Raw genomic sequence first — 19539 nt, 5'->3', positions numbered from 1 at the left:
GACAAAGTTGCTCCTGTCCTTCCCTGATACACCCAACGACAATTGCAGTGTCATCTGAGAACTTCAGCAGGTGGCATGACTCTGTGTTGTGCTTGAAATCTGAGGTGTACAGGGTGAATAGGACAGAGGAGAGCACAGTCCGCCGCGGTGCTCCAGTGCTGCTGACGATAGTTCCGGATGAGCAGTTCCCCAACCTGACATACTGAGGTCTACTGGTGAGATAGTCCGCTATCCAGGAAGTGAGGTGTGAGTCCACCCCTATCTCTGTTAGCTTGTCCCTCAGCAACCGGGGCTGGATGGTGTTGAATGCGCTGGAAAAGTCCAAAAAAAAATGTTCCTCACAGCAGCATTCCCCCTGTTTCACCTTTTGAAAAAGAAAGGCCTTATAAATTCCAGTAGATCCTCCCTGTGACTTTCAGTAAGAATACACTAATGTTAGAATGGTGCGTTTAAAATCTAATTATTATAAAGATTGTAACAACCCTGCATTAGTAAAAATAATGGCACAAAAATAATTTAATGGAGTGCCATTACGGCCGTTTGGAACCAGGTTGATTTTGGCAATTTTTTTACCAAGTTTCTAACTTTTATGCATTTTTTTAAACAATCCTTTGCCCTCATTCATGCTATTCCATTTTCACATATTTAGCTGAGAATCTAAATTCAGTTTAGCAACTGAACTCTGCCAGGAACCTCACATTACAGATACATCAGTTTGAAAGCCACGCATCAAGATATCAACACATTTATAGGTTTTGTAAATGACGCATAAGACCCTTAGACTTAGACTTAGACTTAGATGACTTTAATCATCCACAAGGGAAATTTCTTGGTCACGGTAGCTTAGTTGCATGTAAAAAAACACTCTTGAGAACCACAGGAAAAGAAAGATAAAATAAAATAAACAAAGATTGAAATAAAATAAAATATAAGTAAAATCTGATAAAATAGCAAAACTTTTAAGAATTAGCATATGAACAAATGTACAAGAATCGATCCATCCTGGTCTGAGTCTTTGAGGCTTGCATTGTGCCACCAGCCTAAGCTCTTGACTGGTTGCTCTGATACCAATCTCTGGTCCACAAGTTTTCCTCTGACAATGGCTATGCTCCTGGATTTGCTGGATTTCACTGTCAGGGACTAAAGACAGTATTTTACATAGGCTGTAGTTGGAATTGTCTAGATTGACTTATTACGGCACCTGCACAGCTGGTCAATCATTGTGTGAAAGGGGTCGTAAAAGGCCATTTTGGAAATAAAATCTTCCCTGAAATGCGCCAGTGTGGTTTGTGTGCTGTAAATTGTGTCATAGTGATGATGAAATGACATATAAGGAGACAGTCTTCACAGTAATGTTAGCATTCCAGAAACATTGCTTAACACCAAGTATTCACTGCATAGACAAATTTACTGCGAGCTCTTGAAGTATTGCTGCCCGAGGCTTCACATCACAGCAAAACCCGCAATGTTTATTGATACAAGAAAAGTTTCAAAAAGCTTCTGAACAAAGACACACACACACAAGCAAAACACTGGATGATGTTAACATCAGTGGCAGCTGTGGCTCAATCTTCTCCTTCTTCTTCTTTTACTTCTTCTTCTTCTTTTTATTATTTCAGACTCAGTGTCTTGCACAAGACACGGGCTTGAACAGCCTGCCCTACAACCCACTTTTCCACCTGAGCCGCAGTGTGCAAGGTGTTCCCAGGCCACAGAAATACAACATCTATACAACCCTGACATGAGTTATTGTTACTGAAGTGTGTTCTGGGTCTACCTGTTGGATGTGAGGCAGACTAGAGTAGGAGTCATCCGGATTAGATGCCCAAATGATAACAACGGGTTCCCTTTGACATAAAGAAGCAGCAGTTGTACTCTGCTGCCTGCGAGCAAGAATCTGTGACCACACCTTTTTCCCAAGACCAAAAGCTGTTAACACGGAGCTGTCCCCCTACGCATCCGTCACCTGCAGAGGCAGGCGTCTGGGTTGGGCGCAAAAGTTGATCATAGGAATTCATGCCAGTTCATGCAAGTTGTTAATTTATTTAGCATACTGGCAAATGTGTGTTGCAAGTGTATTCTTTAGAGCAGTTTCACACTTTGCCAATAATCCCCCTCAGTCCATCAACTAACTAACAACCTGAACTGCTTCCATTAGGTAAATACTGATAATGTCTGCTTTCAGTTATCCAGTTCATGGTAGGCTATATCTAAAAAACAAAGCTAATAATGCCTGACAATAGTGATATAATGTTTGGAGACATCCTGATTCATAAAGTTTGGGAATCCTGGAGTGTTTCATTGTACAGGTTTTAATGAAGCTAACACAGAAAAATGACCAAAAACAAAGTCCATCCCCAATGACCTCTACCTGGTACAAAAAGTAGCCTGAGGCTGTGTAGAGCTAATTTCCCTATTTAAAGGAAAGATAAGGGAGGTGCTGCTTTGATTGACAGGTCGCAGCCGTCAGTTTTACTCGTGCTTCACCACTTGGAGCATTTTTGATGGTTTCCGAACTGCATTTTTGAGAATCCTGTGGGTGATTACATGATGGAGTCATCCAGGTTATGGCCTTTTGTGCCTTTTTTTTTAGACTTCTTACTGTTGAAGGGGATGATGTCATTGCACAGACTGGAATTCTTTCCCGTTGATTTTCAGTAGTGCTTTAAAAACTTGCGCTCCATGCTTCTGTGTCACTGCAACTCCAGTTAAACAATGAATAACATAAATGTCAATCATGGGCGGCACAGTGGTGAGGTGGTTAGCACTGATGCCTCACAGCGAGAAGGTCACCGGTTCGAATCCATGGGCCAGCTGGGCCTTTCTGTGTGGAGTTTGCATGTTCTCCCTGTGTGTCTGCGTGGGTTCTCTCCGGGTACTCCGGCTTCCTCCCACCATCCAAAGACATGCTGGTTAGGTTAATTGGTGATTCTAAATCGCCCCGTAGGTGTGAGTGTGAATGGTTGTCTGTCTCTGTGTTGGCCCTGCGATGGACTGGCGACCTGTCCAGGGTGTACCCCCGCCTCTCGCCCGATGACAGCTGGGATAGGCTCCAGCAGACCCCCGCGACCCTTAACAGGACTAAGCGGGTATAGAAGATGAATGAATGAATGAATGTCAATCATGACTTGTCACGTGCTAGTGAACTGAAACTGAAGCCTCTCAATGGAATTCAATTTCTAGTTATTTTATTAATTATACCATGGTATTCTCATCAAAATGCTTTCAATGAAAAACATCCATTGTTGTGCTTTGGCCAGAGATTGAAACACTTCCTCAACCTCTTGTGCAATACCCTAAATGAATAAAACCTTCTATGTTTAAATGCATGAGAGAAAACATCACCGCACCATAAATGTTTGTGTAGTACTAAAGCGAAAACTGTAGCATGAAATGTGTTTTATTCATTTTTCCTGCTGTTTTCTCACACATGATAAGTAAATTACCCTTTTGAACTTCACAGTCACACAGTTACTGGCAGCAACCCAGTTCCTCAGAGCTGTTCAAATCACTTTACCAATCTTGTTGATACCGCTCAGTTGTGAAACAGCCCCTCTTTTCCATGGGAGGTTGCTGTAATTGCAAGGAGTCTGAGGTAAGTAGGCCTTATTTTTAGCATGTGTTTCATAACACAGAGAGGGGGTGTGAGTTCTTTCTTTTAGGGTAAAAAACAAAAAGAGTTTTCTTAAGTGTAACTAATAATATATCTGCTTCTTATCCATAAAAGCACTGTAATACATTAAACAATTTATATTGAACTTCCCAACAGTGTGCTTTAGATTAAAACAGCAAACTGAAGAGAAATGCAAGCATCAGCATCCTTAAAGATATCAGATTTCCTGATGCAGTAGCAGTCACGTTTACGTAGAGTAACTTATTCAGAAACACCCAAAGCTTCTCTGACAGGAAATTATGAACCTGTAAACACAGGCTGACGACTTCCCATGACTGACGCAGTTTAATGTGAATTTACTGACAGGAAAGTACAACCTGTTAATGTAAAGACAGCAATGTGCACCTGGCCTGTGACTTGAGAAAAATCTGTCTTTCAGAGCAAATGGTGGCACAATCTGCCAGTCTTTACAGTGTCCATTGGGATTTGCACGTACAACTGGGGATGATGTCCGTTGGAAGTACTTCTTCAATCAACAATCAAAAATCACTACAACACTGGCACGTACCATCAAAACTCTGCTAACTCTACATCATGTTTATGCAGAAGTAGTTCATTGCCACAGACTTCTGTTTTGGACTGAAACCTATGAACCCATCTCAAAACACGTGAGGTGGCAGCAGAGTGAAAATCTGACAAGACACTGAAAAAAACATGACTTTTAACCTCACGTGTGGAAACGAAATAGGACAACGACTTAACCTCTCATATTCATCTGTTTTGATACGATACATAAGCGACGCCAATTCAGAAACTAAATACTGTAACTACTATACACCTACGGAGGATGTGTGTGTGTCCCACAAACCAATAGACAGGGGGTTGTCTGTTTCCGACTCTCCTTCAGCTATGAGTCATAAAATAGGTCATGGTTCTTCCACTACTTTTTTCCAATGTATATTAAAAAAATCTATGTTTTCCACTTTCTTTCCAGTTCTTTTGCTGATTGTTGTGATTGACCCTTAAACATAGTGAGCAACAGTGAGATTGTAATGTGAACGACGGTGACACTGTCCCACTGAAACACTCAGAGAGACACGTCTAGTTTTATGTCAGTCCATAAATGTCTGTGCAGAGCAAGCAAAAGCAGACAGGGAGCACGATGCTGGCCTTGACTGTTTACTATGTAAAGTCCGGCCCGTCCAAAGTGCCGTCGTGGTTGAGTTTGCTGAGAGTCAAGCTAGTTTTGGCAGGCTACCAGATTCTGTTAAACTCACATTCTTACCAAGAAACGAAAAGATTTTAATAACAGAAAACAGTGGTAATGATCATCATTATTGACGTGATGAGTTATAGGCGATGCTCTCCTCTCTAAGGGAGCTGTATGAAGTAAATATCCTCAAAGTAAACCACACATTACCGCTAAAAATACATTAAGTCCGAAGCAGAGAGTTCACACTCATGTTGATTGCATGCTAACATTTAAACAATTGCCACTCAACACAAAGGTGAGATTTGAGCGGATTCATTTTGCTTTTTATTTTGTACACAATGTGAGAAATGACGCATGTTATTTGTTCCAACCAACCCTCCTTTCACTTGAAACCCACAAACAGTTGCAGCGAGGCTCCAACTGCGGTGCGGAGGAAGTCCCACGGTGGTTTCTTCTCGTGCATGTCTCTGTACTCAAGAATTCATTTTCACACTTTTTTAACCTTGGGGTCCGACCTTGTGCACTGTTCTGTATGTGGGTCAATGGAAAGCTTACTCTGTGTGAAATATCACTGATTAACCCTGACTGTCAAGGCAGAGCTGGAGCTATTACACTGTCATCAGACCTAAATCTGTCCTTTAAACTCATTGCACCAGAGTGTCACTAAATGGCGTTTAAAGTCAAATGTCTCAGTTAGTTAAAAGTGCAAGGTAAGCAGTCCACCCTGAGGAGGGGAGGGAATATGGGCCAACTTTGCAAGACACATGGGATAAAGAGTAGCACATAAAAAAGAGAGTAAGGACACTGATGTCACATACAGTATAGCCATATAAGTTTACAGTCCTCAGCTGTAGGGTGACAATGTGTCAATGCTTTCTATTGCCACAAGAGTCTTGTCCAAAACCAACAATCTATGACAGAATGGGAATTCACATACAGATTAGCAGTTCCTGAGCCAGTGCAAACCAGTTTTTTTGTGAATGCTGAGATTGAGTTCTGCAGGCAGGCAGGCAAAAAAAAAAAAGAAAAGAACAAAGGCATAATTGCAATGACCTGGTTTTGTGCGGTAAAACTTTTCAGCAAGCACCGAAAGGGAAAAGAAAGGGCACACGTCTACACATCTTCCAGGAAAGTTGTTAATAAGTAACCCAAAAAAATCTCAGTGGATGAGACCTGATATTAACCTAATGACTGAATTAGGATCATCTTAATTTTCAGCTTAGATCATAGATTTGTAGACTATAGATATGCACATGTTAAATTGCCAGAGCAGGACCCAAGCTCATGCACCTGTAACCTTAGTGTGAACTGTGGCTGTGCTCTTTAAATTGATTGACAAATGTTCAGCCAAGTTTTATCATAATTCAGACACGTACGCTGTTGACTTGCATGCGTGTACATATGTGCACAAACCCTATAATTTATGTATAAATACTCCATCCCCCACCCCCTCTCCTTCCCACCACCACACACGGACTTTCCTACATTATCAGCGGCGCACACATGCACACACTTCATGAGTTTTTGCAATAACCCTCGATGGACTTTTGGATGGTTAAAAATCAATCCCTCAGCAAGGTTCAACTTGTGGTCCTGTCACTTCACGTCATACACCTTTTTTGAGCCAGTATTGTAATCTTTGATTTATTAAAACTTGATTAATGCAAATTAAGCAGATCCCGTTTTAGGAATAATTATTATTAGAAGTTTCCTCTGGGTGACTGCTACTTAAACTGCCTGCAAATTCAGCCCAGCAAATTTGACAAACTTGCAAAGTTCGCAAAACACATATTCATTTTCACAGGTTGGGTGCTGCGGCAGATTCAAGTGACACAATCATTAACACAATCAAGCAGCTCCTTCAATATTATATCATTATTTTTATGTTGCTGTTTCATTCATTTTGCTACCGTTAAAAAAATGAGTTGTCGTACCTTTGGAGGGGCCCTGTCGACTTGTACTTGTAAACACATAAAGTTTTGTGTAACAGTATAATTGACTATAATTTTAAAAGTGTACATTGTTCAGGTCCATGTTCGATAGCCTGGAAACTTCTTCCCATCTTTCGTTGCCAAATTCATATGCTTCCACGAGTACTGTCTTACCACTTTCAACGGTTGATCAGCATAATTGTGCGCGTGAGTCATCTTCTTCACTTCACCGTAAAACATAACAGCCCCATTAAATTACGGGAATTCGCTTCTGCTCTAACTCCAAACATCATGGCAAGTTTTTGATATTGAACTCAATTTAATACGTTTTCTAAACTTAACTTGACTTCTTGTGAGTTTTTCCCTGTGCGGTCAATGTTCATTTAGCTCATGTCTTTAAGTTTAGAGTTGAAATAAAGTGGTGGGGGAGGAGGAAAGGTGAAATTATTTGAATACTGGCAAATCTAGAGACATAACTACTGCCATAAAATGGTGATACCTTTGAGACAAGGCTCTACAAAAGAGGATTGCGCCACTGTATTACAACATTAGCAAAAAATACTGTCAGCATAAGCATAATAGATGGGTGGGTTTTAGAAGCCATTTCCCTGCCAGGAATGCATTTCAAAGTGGCTGTTTTTGGTGGATTAAATTTTAATGTCCTCCCCTCTAAACGACCTAAATAAAATAAATGTTAAAATTTTTTGGCAAGATGTGAGTTGAATCTTTCTGATGTTTGAAGATGATAAATCTAGGTAGAAACAAAAGCATAAGTGCTCTCAACTTAAATGGATATTGATATGAATATAGTTAAATTGATCTTAACTAGGAAATGTGAGTTGAAATAGTGAGGAATTGTGAGTTCATTTGACAAGATAAAATAAGATTTCTTATGTAATAACGTAACCTAGTAAGTTGTACCAACTCATAGCATCAAGTTAGCTTTTTGATTTGAAACAGGCAGCAGGTGAACTTTCCTTTCTAAGTTTTACTGACTTGAAATGTTTTACAGTGTTGATGCTGCTTCTGGTCAAAAACGCCGCACGTTTAGGCTTTAGTAAAACAAATGAGCTTTTCTTCTCTGTCCCCGTAAGAGTCATTCTGGTCACATTTTGCAGTTGTATGCTGCAGAAGAGCATGCCTTTCTGGTTATTCTGATGGAGAGTATAGTATATAAGACATCAGGTGGCTGATTTTCATGACAGCTCTTCAGTAAGATGGGACCACAGGAGTTTACCTTGAACCTTAGAACAGATGGCCTCAGATTTCCTTCAAGTACTCTTTGATATGATGCATAATTTGCTGTTGACGCAACACCAGTCCATCACATTCCCATCATCGTGCTTCACACATATAAGGATCATGACTGACTGCATTTCACAACGTGGCAAATTTCTATTTAAACAGCCTGCAAATAACTGTTAATAGTCCCAGTAGTTCATTTTGGAAATGCCCCTCAAATTTAAAATAACATACTGTTTCCCTCAGGAGCCCCACAGCAGTGGTCCGTTGTACTGAGCATCACTGATCTGGTCCTGCAAGGTTGCAAGACTGTTGGCTGGCTGAGGAACCTAAGGAAACTCAGCTGGTGAGGGAGACTGATGAAGCAGGAGAGAGTGTGGCTAGTTAGGTGAACAAGAGCAGGCTATACAGACTGGACAGCGCAAGAAATGAACAGGCCGGAGCCGAAGTCTACTTGAACAGAGCCTGATGGTTGTCTGAAGCCCAGAAACTTATTTCATCCTTAGCCTTGTTTTACTGTTTACTAAACAGTCCTATCAGAGCTGTATTTAGTTACCGCTGATACAACCCTTTCCTACAGTTGAACACAGAAAACCTTCCATTTGCCACTTTCACGGTGGAGAAGATGGATATTGGCTTATCTGGCTTGGTAGTGCAGCTTTACATACTTTTTCTCAGTGTGCAGTACAATGGAAAAACACAGAACCAGAATTCTGTAGCACAGCTTGGTGCAACCAAAACATCTAAAATATCTAGATATAAACAAACTTGCAGCTAGTTAAAAACCCATTAAAGGCATTCCCGTCCCAGACCCTAAAAAAACAAAACTGGATGAATATACTACGTCAGCCTGCAGAGTTATGCTGGTTTCTGTGTGTGCACGCCTGCGTGCCTGATTATTATGTTCGCCTCCAGAGGCATGTTTCCCATGTCTGGTTGGAGTCCTGCATGCGGCAGAAGGGATTTACGGGAAATGGAGGAGAGGTTGAGAAACGGCAGCTCACTGCCAAGAAAATGACGAATCAGTGCTGTGTGTGTGTGCGCTCCAGTAAAACACAGAATTTCCTCAGCAGACCCGAGCAATCTCAGACTGGGTCTTGAATATCTAGAAAGAATTGCAGCTTACATCAAGGTTGTTGAACTTCTTTTTGTAATGTGAAAAAACTAAAGTAAAATCCTGTGTGAAATGTGCAAAAGAGACCTTGCACAGTGATCCATTAAGTTATAATGTCAAAACTCACACATAATGCATAATATACTGCCTGGGCAAAAAAAGGTCACACACTCTAATATTTTGTTGGACCACCTTTGGCTTTGATTACAGCACTCATTCGCTGTGGCATTGTTTCGAAAAGCTTCTGCAAAGTCCCAAGCTTTATTTCCATCCAGTGTTGCATTCATTTTTCACCAAGATCTTGTATTGATGATGGGAGAGTCTGACCACTGCACAAAACCTTCTCCAGCACATCCCAAAGATTCTCAACGGGGTTAAGGTCTGCACTCTGTGGTGGGCAATCCATGTGTGAAAATGATGTCTCAGGCTACCTGAACCACTTTTTCAGAATTTGACCCCGATGACTCCTGGCATCGTCATCTTGGAATACACCCGTGCAATCAGGGAAGAAAAACCCCACTGATGAAATAACCTGGTCATTCAGTATATTCAGGAAGTCAGCTGACCTCATTCTTTGGGCACATAATGTTGCTGAACCTAGACCTGACCAACTGCAGCAACCCCAGATCATAGCACTGCTCCCACAGGCTTGTAGACACTAGACATGATGGGTGCATCACTTCATCTGCCTCTCTTCTTACCCTGATGCCCCCATCACTCTGGAACAAGGTAAATCTGGACTCATCAGACCACATGACCTTCTTCCATTGCTCCAGAGTCCAATCTTTATGCTTCATAGCAAATTGAAGCCTTTTTTTTCCTAGTTAGCCTCATTGATTAGTAGTTTGCACAGCTGTTCAGTCCCAATCCATTGAGTTCCTTTTGCATTGTACATGTTTAAATGCTCTTACTGTCACTATTAAACATAGCCCTGAGTTCTACTGTTGTTTTTTTTCAATTTGATTTCACTTTTTAAGTCAAACAGCATTGGCAGATAGATGTTTATATTTCACAACTTTAGTCACAGTCATCTTATTCTAAGACAAATTTGAAGACACCAACATATTTCCTACAAAGAAAACATCAAAATGATTAGATGCAACTCTGAACTCTGTTGATGCTAATTTTGTCACTTCTCTTCACGTCATTTCAAACAGGCAAACCACACATTCTTCCTTCTAATACAAACCACCGGAAAAACTGTTGAGAATACAGCTCCATAAAGAAGTTAATGAAGAGGAACTCAAAATCACATGCCACTGAAATCATCCTATATTGTGAGCCTCTTAATAGAAACTGCGAAGAAATCCATACTGCTACTTTTCTGAACCGTGCTGAACAGTTCATTCAGGAAGAGTGGGGAGTGTTTTTTTTCTGCATATGTGCATGTGCAGAAAAACACATGTGCATGCTTCAGGTGTGTGAGAGAATCCATGTCTGCGTGTGTTTGCACGCATGCATGCACATCTGTACATCTTGTAAGTGTTTACTTCTGCGTGTCAGTGTTTACCTATCGATCTCGTCTGTGTGTCAGAGCGCACACTGTCTCAAATTGATCTCCTCCATCCTATTTCTCTTGTGTAAGAACATCATGGCTGCTTGCTGAACTCAGAATGCTCCTATTGTAATCTCCTGTCCTGATATCTGAACATGAACAAACCTGTGTTTGAGTACTGGAAATATTATCGTAAGTCTGTTATTAATTAAATACAGTCCTTTAAATGATGCTGTAATACATTATATTTAACTTCAAGAATATGTTGTACTCATTTTACTAAATAAATTCTGATTAGTAGAATGAAAAATGGTGCAAATAATTTTCTGGTGAAGCAGAAAGAAAATTGTAGAAAGATCAAGTCTTATAAGTAAAGATATTTGGAAAAAACACGCTCAAAGCAGCTCTCACAAATAGGATTACTTAACAGCTCGCCTTGTTCAGATGATTCAGATCTCTTGAGAAGCCTGTTTATTTGTGTTTACTCAACAATCCTAATGACCACAGATATAAAAAACAGACAACTCTGTGATTCTGTTTGAGCACTAATGTAAAGATAATAGCCAACACTGGAAACTGATCAAGTCACAATGTCAAGTATTGAATACCGATAATTAGTAAATGGTCAACACTGTAATCAAGGTTTGTTGGTTTGATTAAATCTTGATATTACAGCTTGAGCTTGAGTCTAATCCTGATAGGGAGGAGACTGTTAAGATAAAGGTCTCAAATGATAGGCGCGAGCTGATAGCTTGCAGAGTTTGTGTCTGTGTAATGAACACCAGTCCTCTGCCACTGAGTGTTCAAACTATTTATCATCAAAAATTACTCATTCATAACCCCAGAGACTCCCAAATCTAACAACAGCTTCTCTCCAGGTGTGTCCTTACTTCTGCCCACAACAATTCCTTTCTGCACTCCTGGTATGATAAAATGGCCTGTTTAAACCGGCCAAACAAACCGTTAATCAGTTCCTCTTTTACAGTTTACAAGTGAGAAAGAGACAGGCAGACTGGACAAGAAAGAACAAAGAGAGAGAAAGTGAGTGGGAGAGAAAGGAATGTGATGGAAAGCCGTGTTACAAGAAGTATTCGCGACTAATCATCCTGCGTTCAAAATTGTGTCTCAAATAAGAAGCTGAGACACCAAATCCACAGTTTAAAATGTAAACACAGTGAGAGACAGAACTTCTGAAGCTCAGTAATCAATAATAAATCAATAATCTGTAGAGAAGCCCTAGTGTAAAAGTACCAAGATTTACATTTTTTTAATATAATGATGTATTGTATTATATGCTCATTACTTCCTTTAAATATTAGTCTGTAAAGTAATTAGTGAGTGTAACAGTAAGATGAATGTAGTGGAGTGAAAAGAGTAATGTATTCACCTGGACTCCAGTGAAACTACAAGAAAAAAGAAAAAAATCCTCTAGTTTGGCAGAGAATTGATTTGAATGGAAATTTATTTACAATTCACTACTGATGATATGAGATGATAGACCACACATCCAGGAAGACAGGAAGGTATGATTAAAACAGACAATCAAGCAGACAGACAGAACAGACAGACATGGAGGAGTTTATCTTTCTGTCAAGCCACCGCTTTCTGCCACTGAGTCACCACTTTGACACAGTAACTACCTGAACTCCAGTCAAACTTAAGGACAGGGACCCTGAGCAGGTCAGGTTAATATGTCACCAGTTTTGGCTTTCAAGCACCGTTGTGAAATCCTTGCACGAATACGTGCAGGCCGTGTAAAGCTGTGTAAAGCGAGAAAGGGAGGGTTAATGGTCAAAGGGGCTTATCTCAGCCATTGATCCGCTCCTATAAAATGCTGGGATGGCAGAGACTCAGTGTGGAAATGCTTCTTCAGCAGTGAGCCGCCAAACCATCTACACTCTCCTTCTCCTTACAGTCTACCCTCAGCACCTTCATCTTCACTCAGCCATGGGAGTTGCCTACAGCGTTGGAGAGTAAGTGAAACAAAACTTGTGGACAACGTGATGCCGGGTCCTGAATATGCTGGCGTTATCTGCACTTGAATCAGACAGTATTTAGTATTTATTGTGCATTTATCGAACTGTGAAAACTTTTGATTTCTTGCGGTCCAATGAAAAAAAAAGGAACACTGAAAATTAAACTGTTTGCAAAGTCATCTGGAAGTGCTTTGTATTCATGTCTTACATAACTTATGTGTAAAGGCAGCCAGAAGGAATTAATTTTGCATTGTTACCGTAAGAAAAGAGGAAGAGAAGCTTGATTTCAGCAGTTTGTTCAGCAGAAGTGTTTTTTTTGTGTGTGTGTGAAAAACTGTTATCAGTAGCAGAACATGTAGCTCCAACTAGGAGTCGCTAGTTCTCATATAAAATCAGTCTATCATGATTAATGCTTAAAACATTAAGAGCTTGCTTCACCTTCCTTCATGCTCATGTCTAGGCACGTCTCAACGAATCACAGAGGAATTTCTTCAACGGTCAATTTGTTTTCACTCTCATAGTAGCGTACAGCTTAAATAAATGTTTATATATATCTTTGTGGCCTGCTTTTGCAGTAATGTTTCAACATGGAAACCGTCTTTGCAAATGCATTGTTGTATTAAATGCCATTTGTTTAAATACCCATCTATCTACATTGACATGTGATGCTTATTCATGAATATTAAAAGTGCATTTTCTCCCCTTTTCTGCAGGGTTGACCACCTCTACACATTCTTCGTGCAGTGGTCACCAGAAATCTACAATAAAGGCAAAAAGAAGAAATGCCAGCCCCACTACCTGATCAGAGAGAAACATCAGAAGCGTTATCTGGTAGTGGAGAAGGATGTGGCTGCGATCAACAAACTGCTCAACAACCCCGTAAACCCCTCTGCTAAAAACTGGGAGGTAAGCTTTGCACAAAAAATGTGTGTAAATGACTGACCAAAGAGTAAACTAAGCTCTTCATGGTTAATTAGGTGAAGACAATGAGATATCTAATATTTAACCCTGAATAAAAAACAACCCTCCCTGAGCAATTTACAGTAACAGAGCAACTGCAGTGTTTGGCAGTTATCCCTAAGATTGTGGGAAATACCAGTGTCTATATATGGACATCCTTTCTCCCCCTCTCTATGCACGCCCTGAACCGTTTTCCTGTTTCGTGAGAAAAGAAACTATTCTGCAGCAGAGCCAACCAATAAGCACACATCTACTCCAGTTTCCAACCAATGGCATTTCAAGCACAGAGTGAAAGTAACCCAGGGAGTATAAATAGGCGGATGAATGGTTGTTTGGTTAAGAGACATGTGGTGTGTCGGGTTGCAACACTCTGCAGAGAAAACAAGAGCTATGAAGCTGTTACCAGAAAATATCAAGGTGCTTTATTTTGCCAGTCGCTGTGTGGAGCCGTATGTTGAGGTGAGATTACTGTGCTGAAGGTTATTATGTTAGAAGGTGTGATGCTTTTATGAGGTATAAGAAACTAAACTTTCAGACTCAAAATGTTTGTTTAGTCAATATCCATCCATCCGAGCAGGTTTCCGTATAGCAGTCTGGTTATGACACTGTGGTAAACCAGCATGTGTCCTGTATATGAACTGTCTGTAAATGAGTCAGTCATTAGCAAGACCCTGTGGTATGGTATGAAAATGTTTGACAGCAATTTCACCAATTTGTTGATCTTGTATGTGCCTGCAGATCATCACAGTGAAAGACTCCAAGCGCCGCCTGAGCCTGAGTGGTTCGGAGGACTCGGAGCCCGAGTACCAGGAAGAGGTTGATGATGTTCTCCCTGTCCTGAGTGACCAAAGCCAGCTGCTTGATGACCAGCACCTAGAGAAAGTAAGTTATACTCAGCAACAATTCACCTAAGTTCACAATTTAGCATCGATTCAGCCATAAACAAAGTTTCTTTTACTATATATATATATATATATATATATATATATATATATATATATATATATATATATATATGTATGTGCATGTGTCAGGGCATTGCTTAATTGGCTACCCCTTTTTCAACAGCTTGCTGCTCACATGCCAGATAGAACCCAGGGCTATCCGTGGCAACTGGTCTACAGCACAGCCATCCATGGGAGCAGCCTGAAGACCTTGTACAGGAACATGGCCCAACTGGACAGCCCTGTGCTGCTGGTCATCAAAGACATGCACAAAAAGGTATGCATCCTTATCTTCAGTCTTTTTAATAAACCTAGAACAATAGTCAAACTGATGCTTTTAATAACAATATAACTCTTTTCATGATCTGGTGTTTTCAGGTGTTTGGGGCTTTTTGTTCTGATCCATTCAGAATCAGTAAATACTGCTACGGCACAGGAGAAACCTTCCTGTTCAGCTTCAACCCTGACTTCCAGGTAAGTTTTTTTTTTAATATAAATTTTATAATGTGGTAAGAATTAATGCTAAGAACTGTATGTGTTCTTCGTACAAATTGCACATAATTTATTCCCTGATTTAATTTCTTATATTTCACATTTTCCTTTCATCTAGGCGTACAGGTGGAGTGGGGAGAACTCCTACTTTGTGAGCGGCAACTTGGAATCTCTGCAGATTGGTGGAGGAGGGTAAGTTATGTGGTTATTGATTTTCATTATACACTAAAGAAATGCTCATCAAAGTGAAAAAGTACCAGCATGCCAGTGTCATAAAGTCATAGAAAGAAAGACCATAAAGTAATTAGCGTAACAGCTATCTGTGAGGTTTTCTGTAAGCTTAAAACATTAACAGCTTTTAAAGCATACTATAAAGAAAAGTGACTGTTAACTGTTGAGTTTTCTTCCTTACGTCATAGTGATAGTTTTTTTCTTGGCTTGCAGGGGCGGTTTTGGCCTGTGGCTGGATGCTGATCTGTATCATGGTGCCAGCTTTTCCTGTCCCACCTTCCGCAATGCACCTCTTTCCACGCATGAAGACTTTATTGTGCAAGACCTCGAAGTCTGGACTGTGATGAACTGACTGGGAAATTCTGAAAAGACAAGATAGAAACGTAGAACCTACTATCCTGTGTAAGGTTTCTATACTTCAAAAACGCCAAGGAATATGTGTGGTCACTACTATACATATCCCGATCGAGCAGACGCTGTCATCCGTGCACCTGGCTCAGATTGCCGCTGCACGTTATAAAGCCTGTAAAGCCTGCTGTAGTGGTCAACAAGCTCAGTTCCCTGTTTGGTTGAACTGTGCCTGCTAAAGACCGGTGGCTAGGTGAAGTCCTGCTGCTTTAAACTACTGGCTATTCATCGGCAGCAGCTCTGTTCTAAGCCCAGTAAGTAACTGGCAACTGAAGCTTTAAGCCCTCCGTGCCCTATTTTGATTCTGGAGAGCATTATAACACAAAGTTCACAAAACTACTGCAGAATGAAATGTTTGCGACAACTGTGAGCACATAATTTAAGAAAAAATTACTTTTTTTATGTTTAACAGATGTTTATGTTTAAAAGGTACGACATTTGTGTGTTTACTGTAGACTTCTGTATGTGAACGTGTTCTCTAGTTAAATTATTTGTTATGGTATAAACACTGTAATATGATGGGACCCAAAACCACCTATCAGCACTCTTACTGTACATGGGGTTTGATTTTAGTGTCCTCCATTTGAAAACATTTGAAACACACCAGCACCTGCAGACCAAACCTGTCCGTCAACTAGTTATGCATACTAAGAAGTGTGCTGCTTGGGGAGGAAGGAACCTCAACTCTTAACGGGCACTTCTTTTTGTTATTTGCCACCTGCCCGTCTGGTTAGAATGGATAATGTTTTCTTTTTTATCTACATATTTAAGTACATCTTTTAAGAAAATGTTAACAGGAAACCAAAGCTAATTTCCATCTATGACTGTTTGTGTGTAAATATGAGTGTGAGTGTGCCAGGCAGTGCTGGCGCTGCCACTGTTGGAAAAAACAACAACAAAACATTAAAACTTTGTCTTTTCTGTTCAAACCGAGTGGAGCAGTCGTAATTTAGTATAGCTAAACATTCTCACCTCACCCACTGCAAATAACAAGCAACAAACCTGTCACATTTCGGTGACTCGAGCCTCAAGCAGTGTATTTATGCTGATGTTGTATGTCATAGAGGCTGACAAAACTAACACTCTCAAGTACTCCTATTGAATATTCACATGAAAAAAAAAATGAGAAGAAGCAAGAGTATCCTTGAGTCAGACAATAAAAGCTTTAGGCATTGAGTAGCGACTCACTAACCAACATGACACAGTAGTTTACAGTGCCACAAGCTTACAGCACACCTATGTAGAATTGAAACCTTTCAATGGCCTGCACTCAGTTTTTAAGATCAAACCACCGCAATAAAAACAGACTACAGACTCAAAGCAATACTACGTCATCTGGGTTACTGTATTTGTAACACGTATCCCCTGATTAAAATGAGCAAAGAGTCCATGGAGAGAAGTGTCATTTCAAATCTACCCAGACAGGAAGGTTCAAAAATGATTGACAGCATGAAAACAAAGTAGTTCCAAGTAACATCAAGGGGTTTGAAAGTGAAGCTGCAAAAGTACCATAGAAAACCGAACCGCAGCGAGTGACGCAGCACTGTGGGTGTCCTTGAAGGTAGGAAGATGTTTTTCAGGTCTGCGGGCTCATTGTACCATTGGCCCTGCCGTGAACGCATGGAACATGTAAAGACCAATATGTCTGTGAAGGTTCTCACTCATCCAGGATATGGTATATCCAAAAAAGGTTCAACAAAGGTTCAACAAAGTTCAGAACTGAAGAAGCTACTCGGATGAGTGGTGAAACGTCTTCTCAAAAACTTATTATATTGTAAAATTAGCTAACAACGATGTAAACATGTCTTCACTTGGTCTATTTCTATTTTTCATATCTTTTATCATTTATGCTGATTTTAAACCCTAAAAATCTTCATGCCCATTGCTGTTCCTGTGTCCCCTTACCCTCGACGTTTACCAAATTAAACCTGAGTGTTTCCTTTTTCCATCTCTTAGTTGAAATTTAAATATAGGTTATGTTTGTAGTAAGGCAAACATATAATCCATAGAATCGTTTGCCCTCATCAGAATGAAGCAACATTTTGAATTGCATAGGGGAAAATAGCCAGGCCTTTAATGTAACAAGTATTAAGTGGAACTGATGTTTTCATGGAACACAGTGAAGTCAGATAAAGGTTTATACTACGAGCTGCGCGGTCGCACAGGATGTGGTCAGCTAAAATAGGCCGTCAGGTTAAGGTTAGAGTGTTACAGTCTTTCAAAGGCAAACAACTGCAACTCTAGTCAACATGTAACAACAGTTTGTATAAGGCTGTTTACCACTTATATTAGTGATACAATGATTATAAGAAGGCTTAACAACAAAGCAAAACAATGTTTTGACTGTCTTTTTAAAATGAAACAGTTGCAACTAGACTCATTGGGGTCATGACCACAAATCGCTCAAACACACAAAGTTGAAACTAAAATTTAGGCATTATGGCAGGTGGACAGGCAAAAAGACAGAGAGACAGAGACAGAGAGAAAGAGAGAGAGAGAAAGAGAGAGAATAAGAGAGTAGAGAACAAGCATGTCTAACAAGAGGTCAATACAACCAGTGGAAAAAGACAGAATGAAGGCTTCCATTAATGAGTACCAGGAGATAGTTGAGAAAGCGCAGACGTCAGATGTTAGCATTTGCTGCAAAGTTGTTGGCTCTGGTTATGCATCTGGATAGATGAGGTGTAATGACCTAGCTACAGGGCATTTCATTGCTTTTGGTGCCAACTTTTTGTCAGCGTTTTTTCCCAGCTTTTAACTAAACATTTGACACACATTCCTTCAAACACACACAGCTACACACAGTTACACACACCGACAGAGATACTACTGTATAGAAGCATTTATCAGACCAATATTTGTTCATCTTTTTATCGTGTGAAATGTATTTATGTAGTTGTCATTATGGCACAACAAACATAACTAGTTTTGTTTACTGTAAGAATTATTACTTGAAATGTACTTGTTTGTCTTGTTAATCATTGACCAAAAAGTGGCCCATTTTCAGCTGAGGTCACCTTGTCTGAAGAGAAACAGGCAGAAAAGACTTTGTTCAAGTGGTAGAATTGGTTTGTTTGTGACAGTGCTTGTTACAAAGAAAGATCAGTTACACCGATCAGCCTTAACAGTATGACTGCTAATATTCTGAATGAATAACACTGATTATCTTGTTGTCCTGGCACCTGTCAGAGGGTGGGGTCTAATAGGCAGCTAACTAATATTTTCTCCTCAAAGCTGATGTGTTACAAATACACAAATGGGCAAGTCGAAGGATTTGAATGACTCTGATTGAACCCAATGTGATGGCAAGACTACGAGATCAGAGCCTCTGCAAAACTGCAGCTCTCGTGGGATGATAAATAGATAGATAGATAGATAGATAGATAGATAGATAGATAGATAGATAGATAGTGCAGGTGTTGCCCCCTTCTCCCATACCCTCCTCTGCAGTCTGCTACTGAACGTGCTCCTTTGAGAGCTGATGGCAATGTGCAGAGGGTGGCTGTCATTGTCCAAAATGACCAGAAGTTTGTCCATATCCTACCTGTCACTCTTGTTCCATGCATACTACAGAGGAGGCACGCTTGATGAGTGTGTCCAGTCCCCCACCCCCAATGCACACCACAGGACAGAACAGGATGCTGGCCACCACATACTGGCATAACAATAACACCTGTTGCTTGTTGCGGATGTTAAAGGAAGCCAGCCTTCTCAGGAAGGAGCACCTGGTTAGTGGTCATTTCCTGCAAAGATTTCCCAGTTCTGCATTGGTCACCAAACAATCAAGTGCTCCAAGGAAGGAAAAGCATGCCTTGGCGAACCGACAGATGAGCCACAAAGCCAAAATTGTTCAGGAATGGAACACAACAACGTGCCTCAAAATTACCCAAATCTCAACCCAGCATCTGATGGTTCGGATG

At 40.4% G+C, this 19539-nt stretch overlaps 1 protein-coding gene across 2 annotated transcripts; it reads left to right on the top strand.

Moving 5' to 3' along the window:
* The first annotated feature begins 13144 nt into the window (after positions 1-13144).
* On the top strand, positions 13145-16653 carry ncoa7a (nuclear receptor coactivator 7a). Of its 2 annotated transcripts, none has more exons than XM_084556700.1 (6): positions 13145-13490; positions 14283-14426; positions 14613-14765; positions 14867-14962; positions 15099-15172; positions 15425-16653. In XM_084556700.1, the coding sequence occupies exons 1-6, from the start codon at positions 13260-13262 to the stop codon at positions 15561-15563; spliced, it is 837 nt and encodes a 278-aa protein (XP_084412826.1). In that variant the 5' UTR covers positions 13145-13259; the 3' UTR covers positions 15564-16653. The 2 variants fall into 2 exon arrangements, with proteins under 2 accessions (XP_084412826.1, XP_084412827.1); XM_084556701.1 differs by lacking the exon at positions 13145-13490 and adding an exon at positions 13914-14003.
* Positions 16654-19539: the final 2886 nt, after the last annotated feature.

The sequence above is a fragment of the Chelon labrosus genome, assembly GCF_963514085.1.
Source record: "Chelon labrosus genome assembly, chromosome: 12".
Taxonomy (NCBI): domain Eukaryota; kingdom Metazoa; phylum Chordata; class Actinopteri; order Mugiliformes; family Mugilidae; genus Chelon; species Chelon labrosus.
This window is presented reverse-complemented; position numbering and strand designations above follow the sequence as displayed.

Coding starts and splice junctions, on each gene's coding strand:
- ncoa7a (XM_084556700.1), top strand. CDS start 13,260: ATGAATATTAAAAGTGCATTTTCTCCCCTTTTCTGCAGGGTTGACCAC. Junction 14,766..14,866: donor TCAAAGACATGCACAAAAAG/GTATGCATCCTT, acceptor TGGTGTTTTCAG/GTGTTTGGGGCTTTTTGTTC. Junction 15,173..15,424: donor CTGCAGATTGGTGGAGGAGG/GTAAGTTATGTG, acceptor CTTGGCTTGCAG/GGGCGGTTTTGGCCTGTGGC.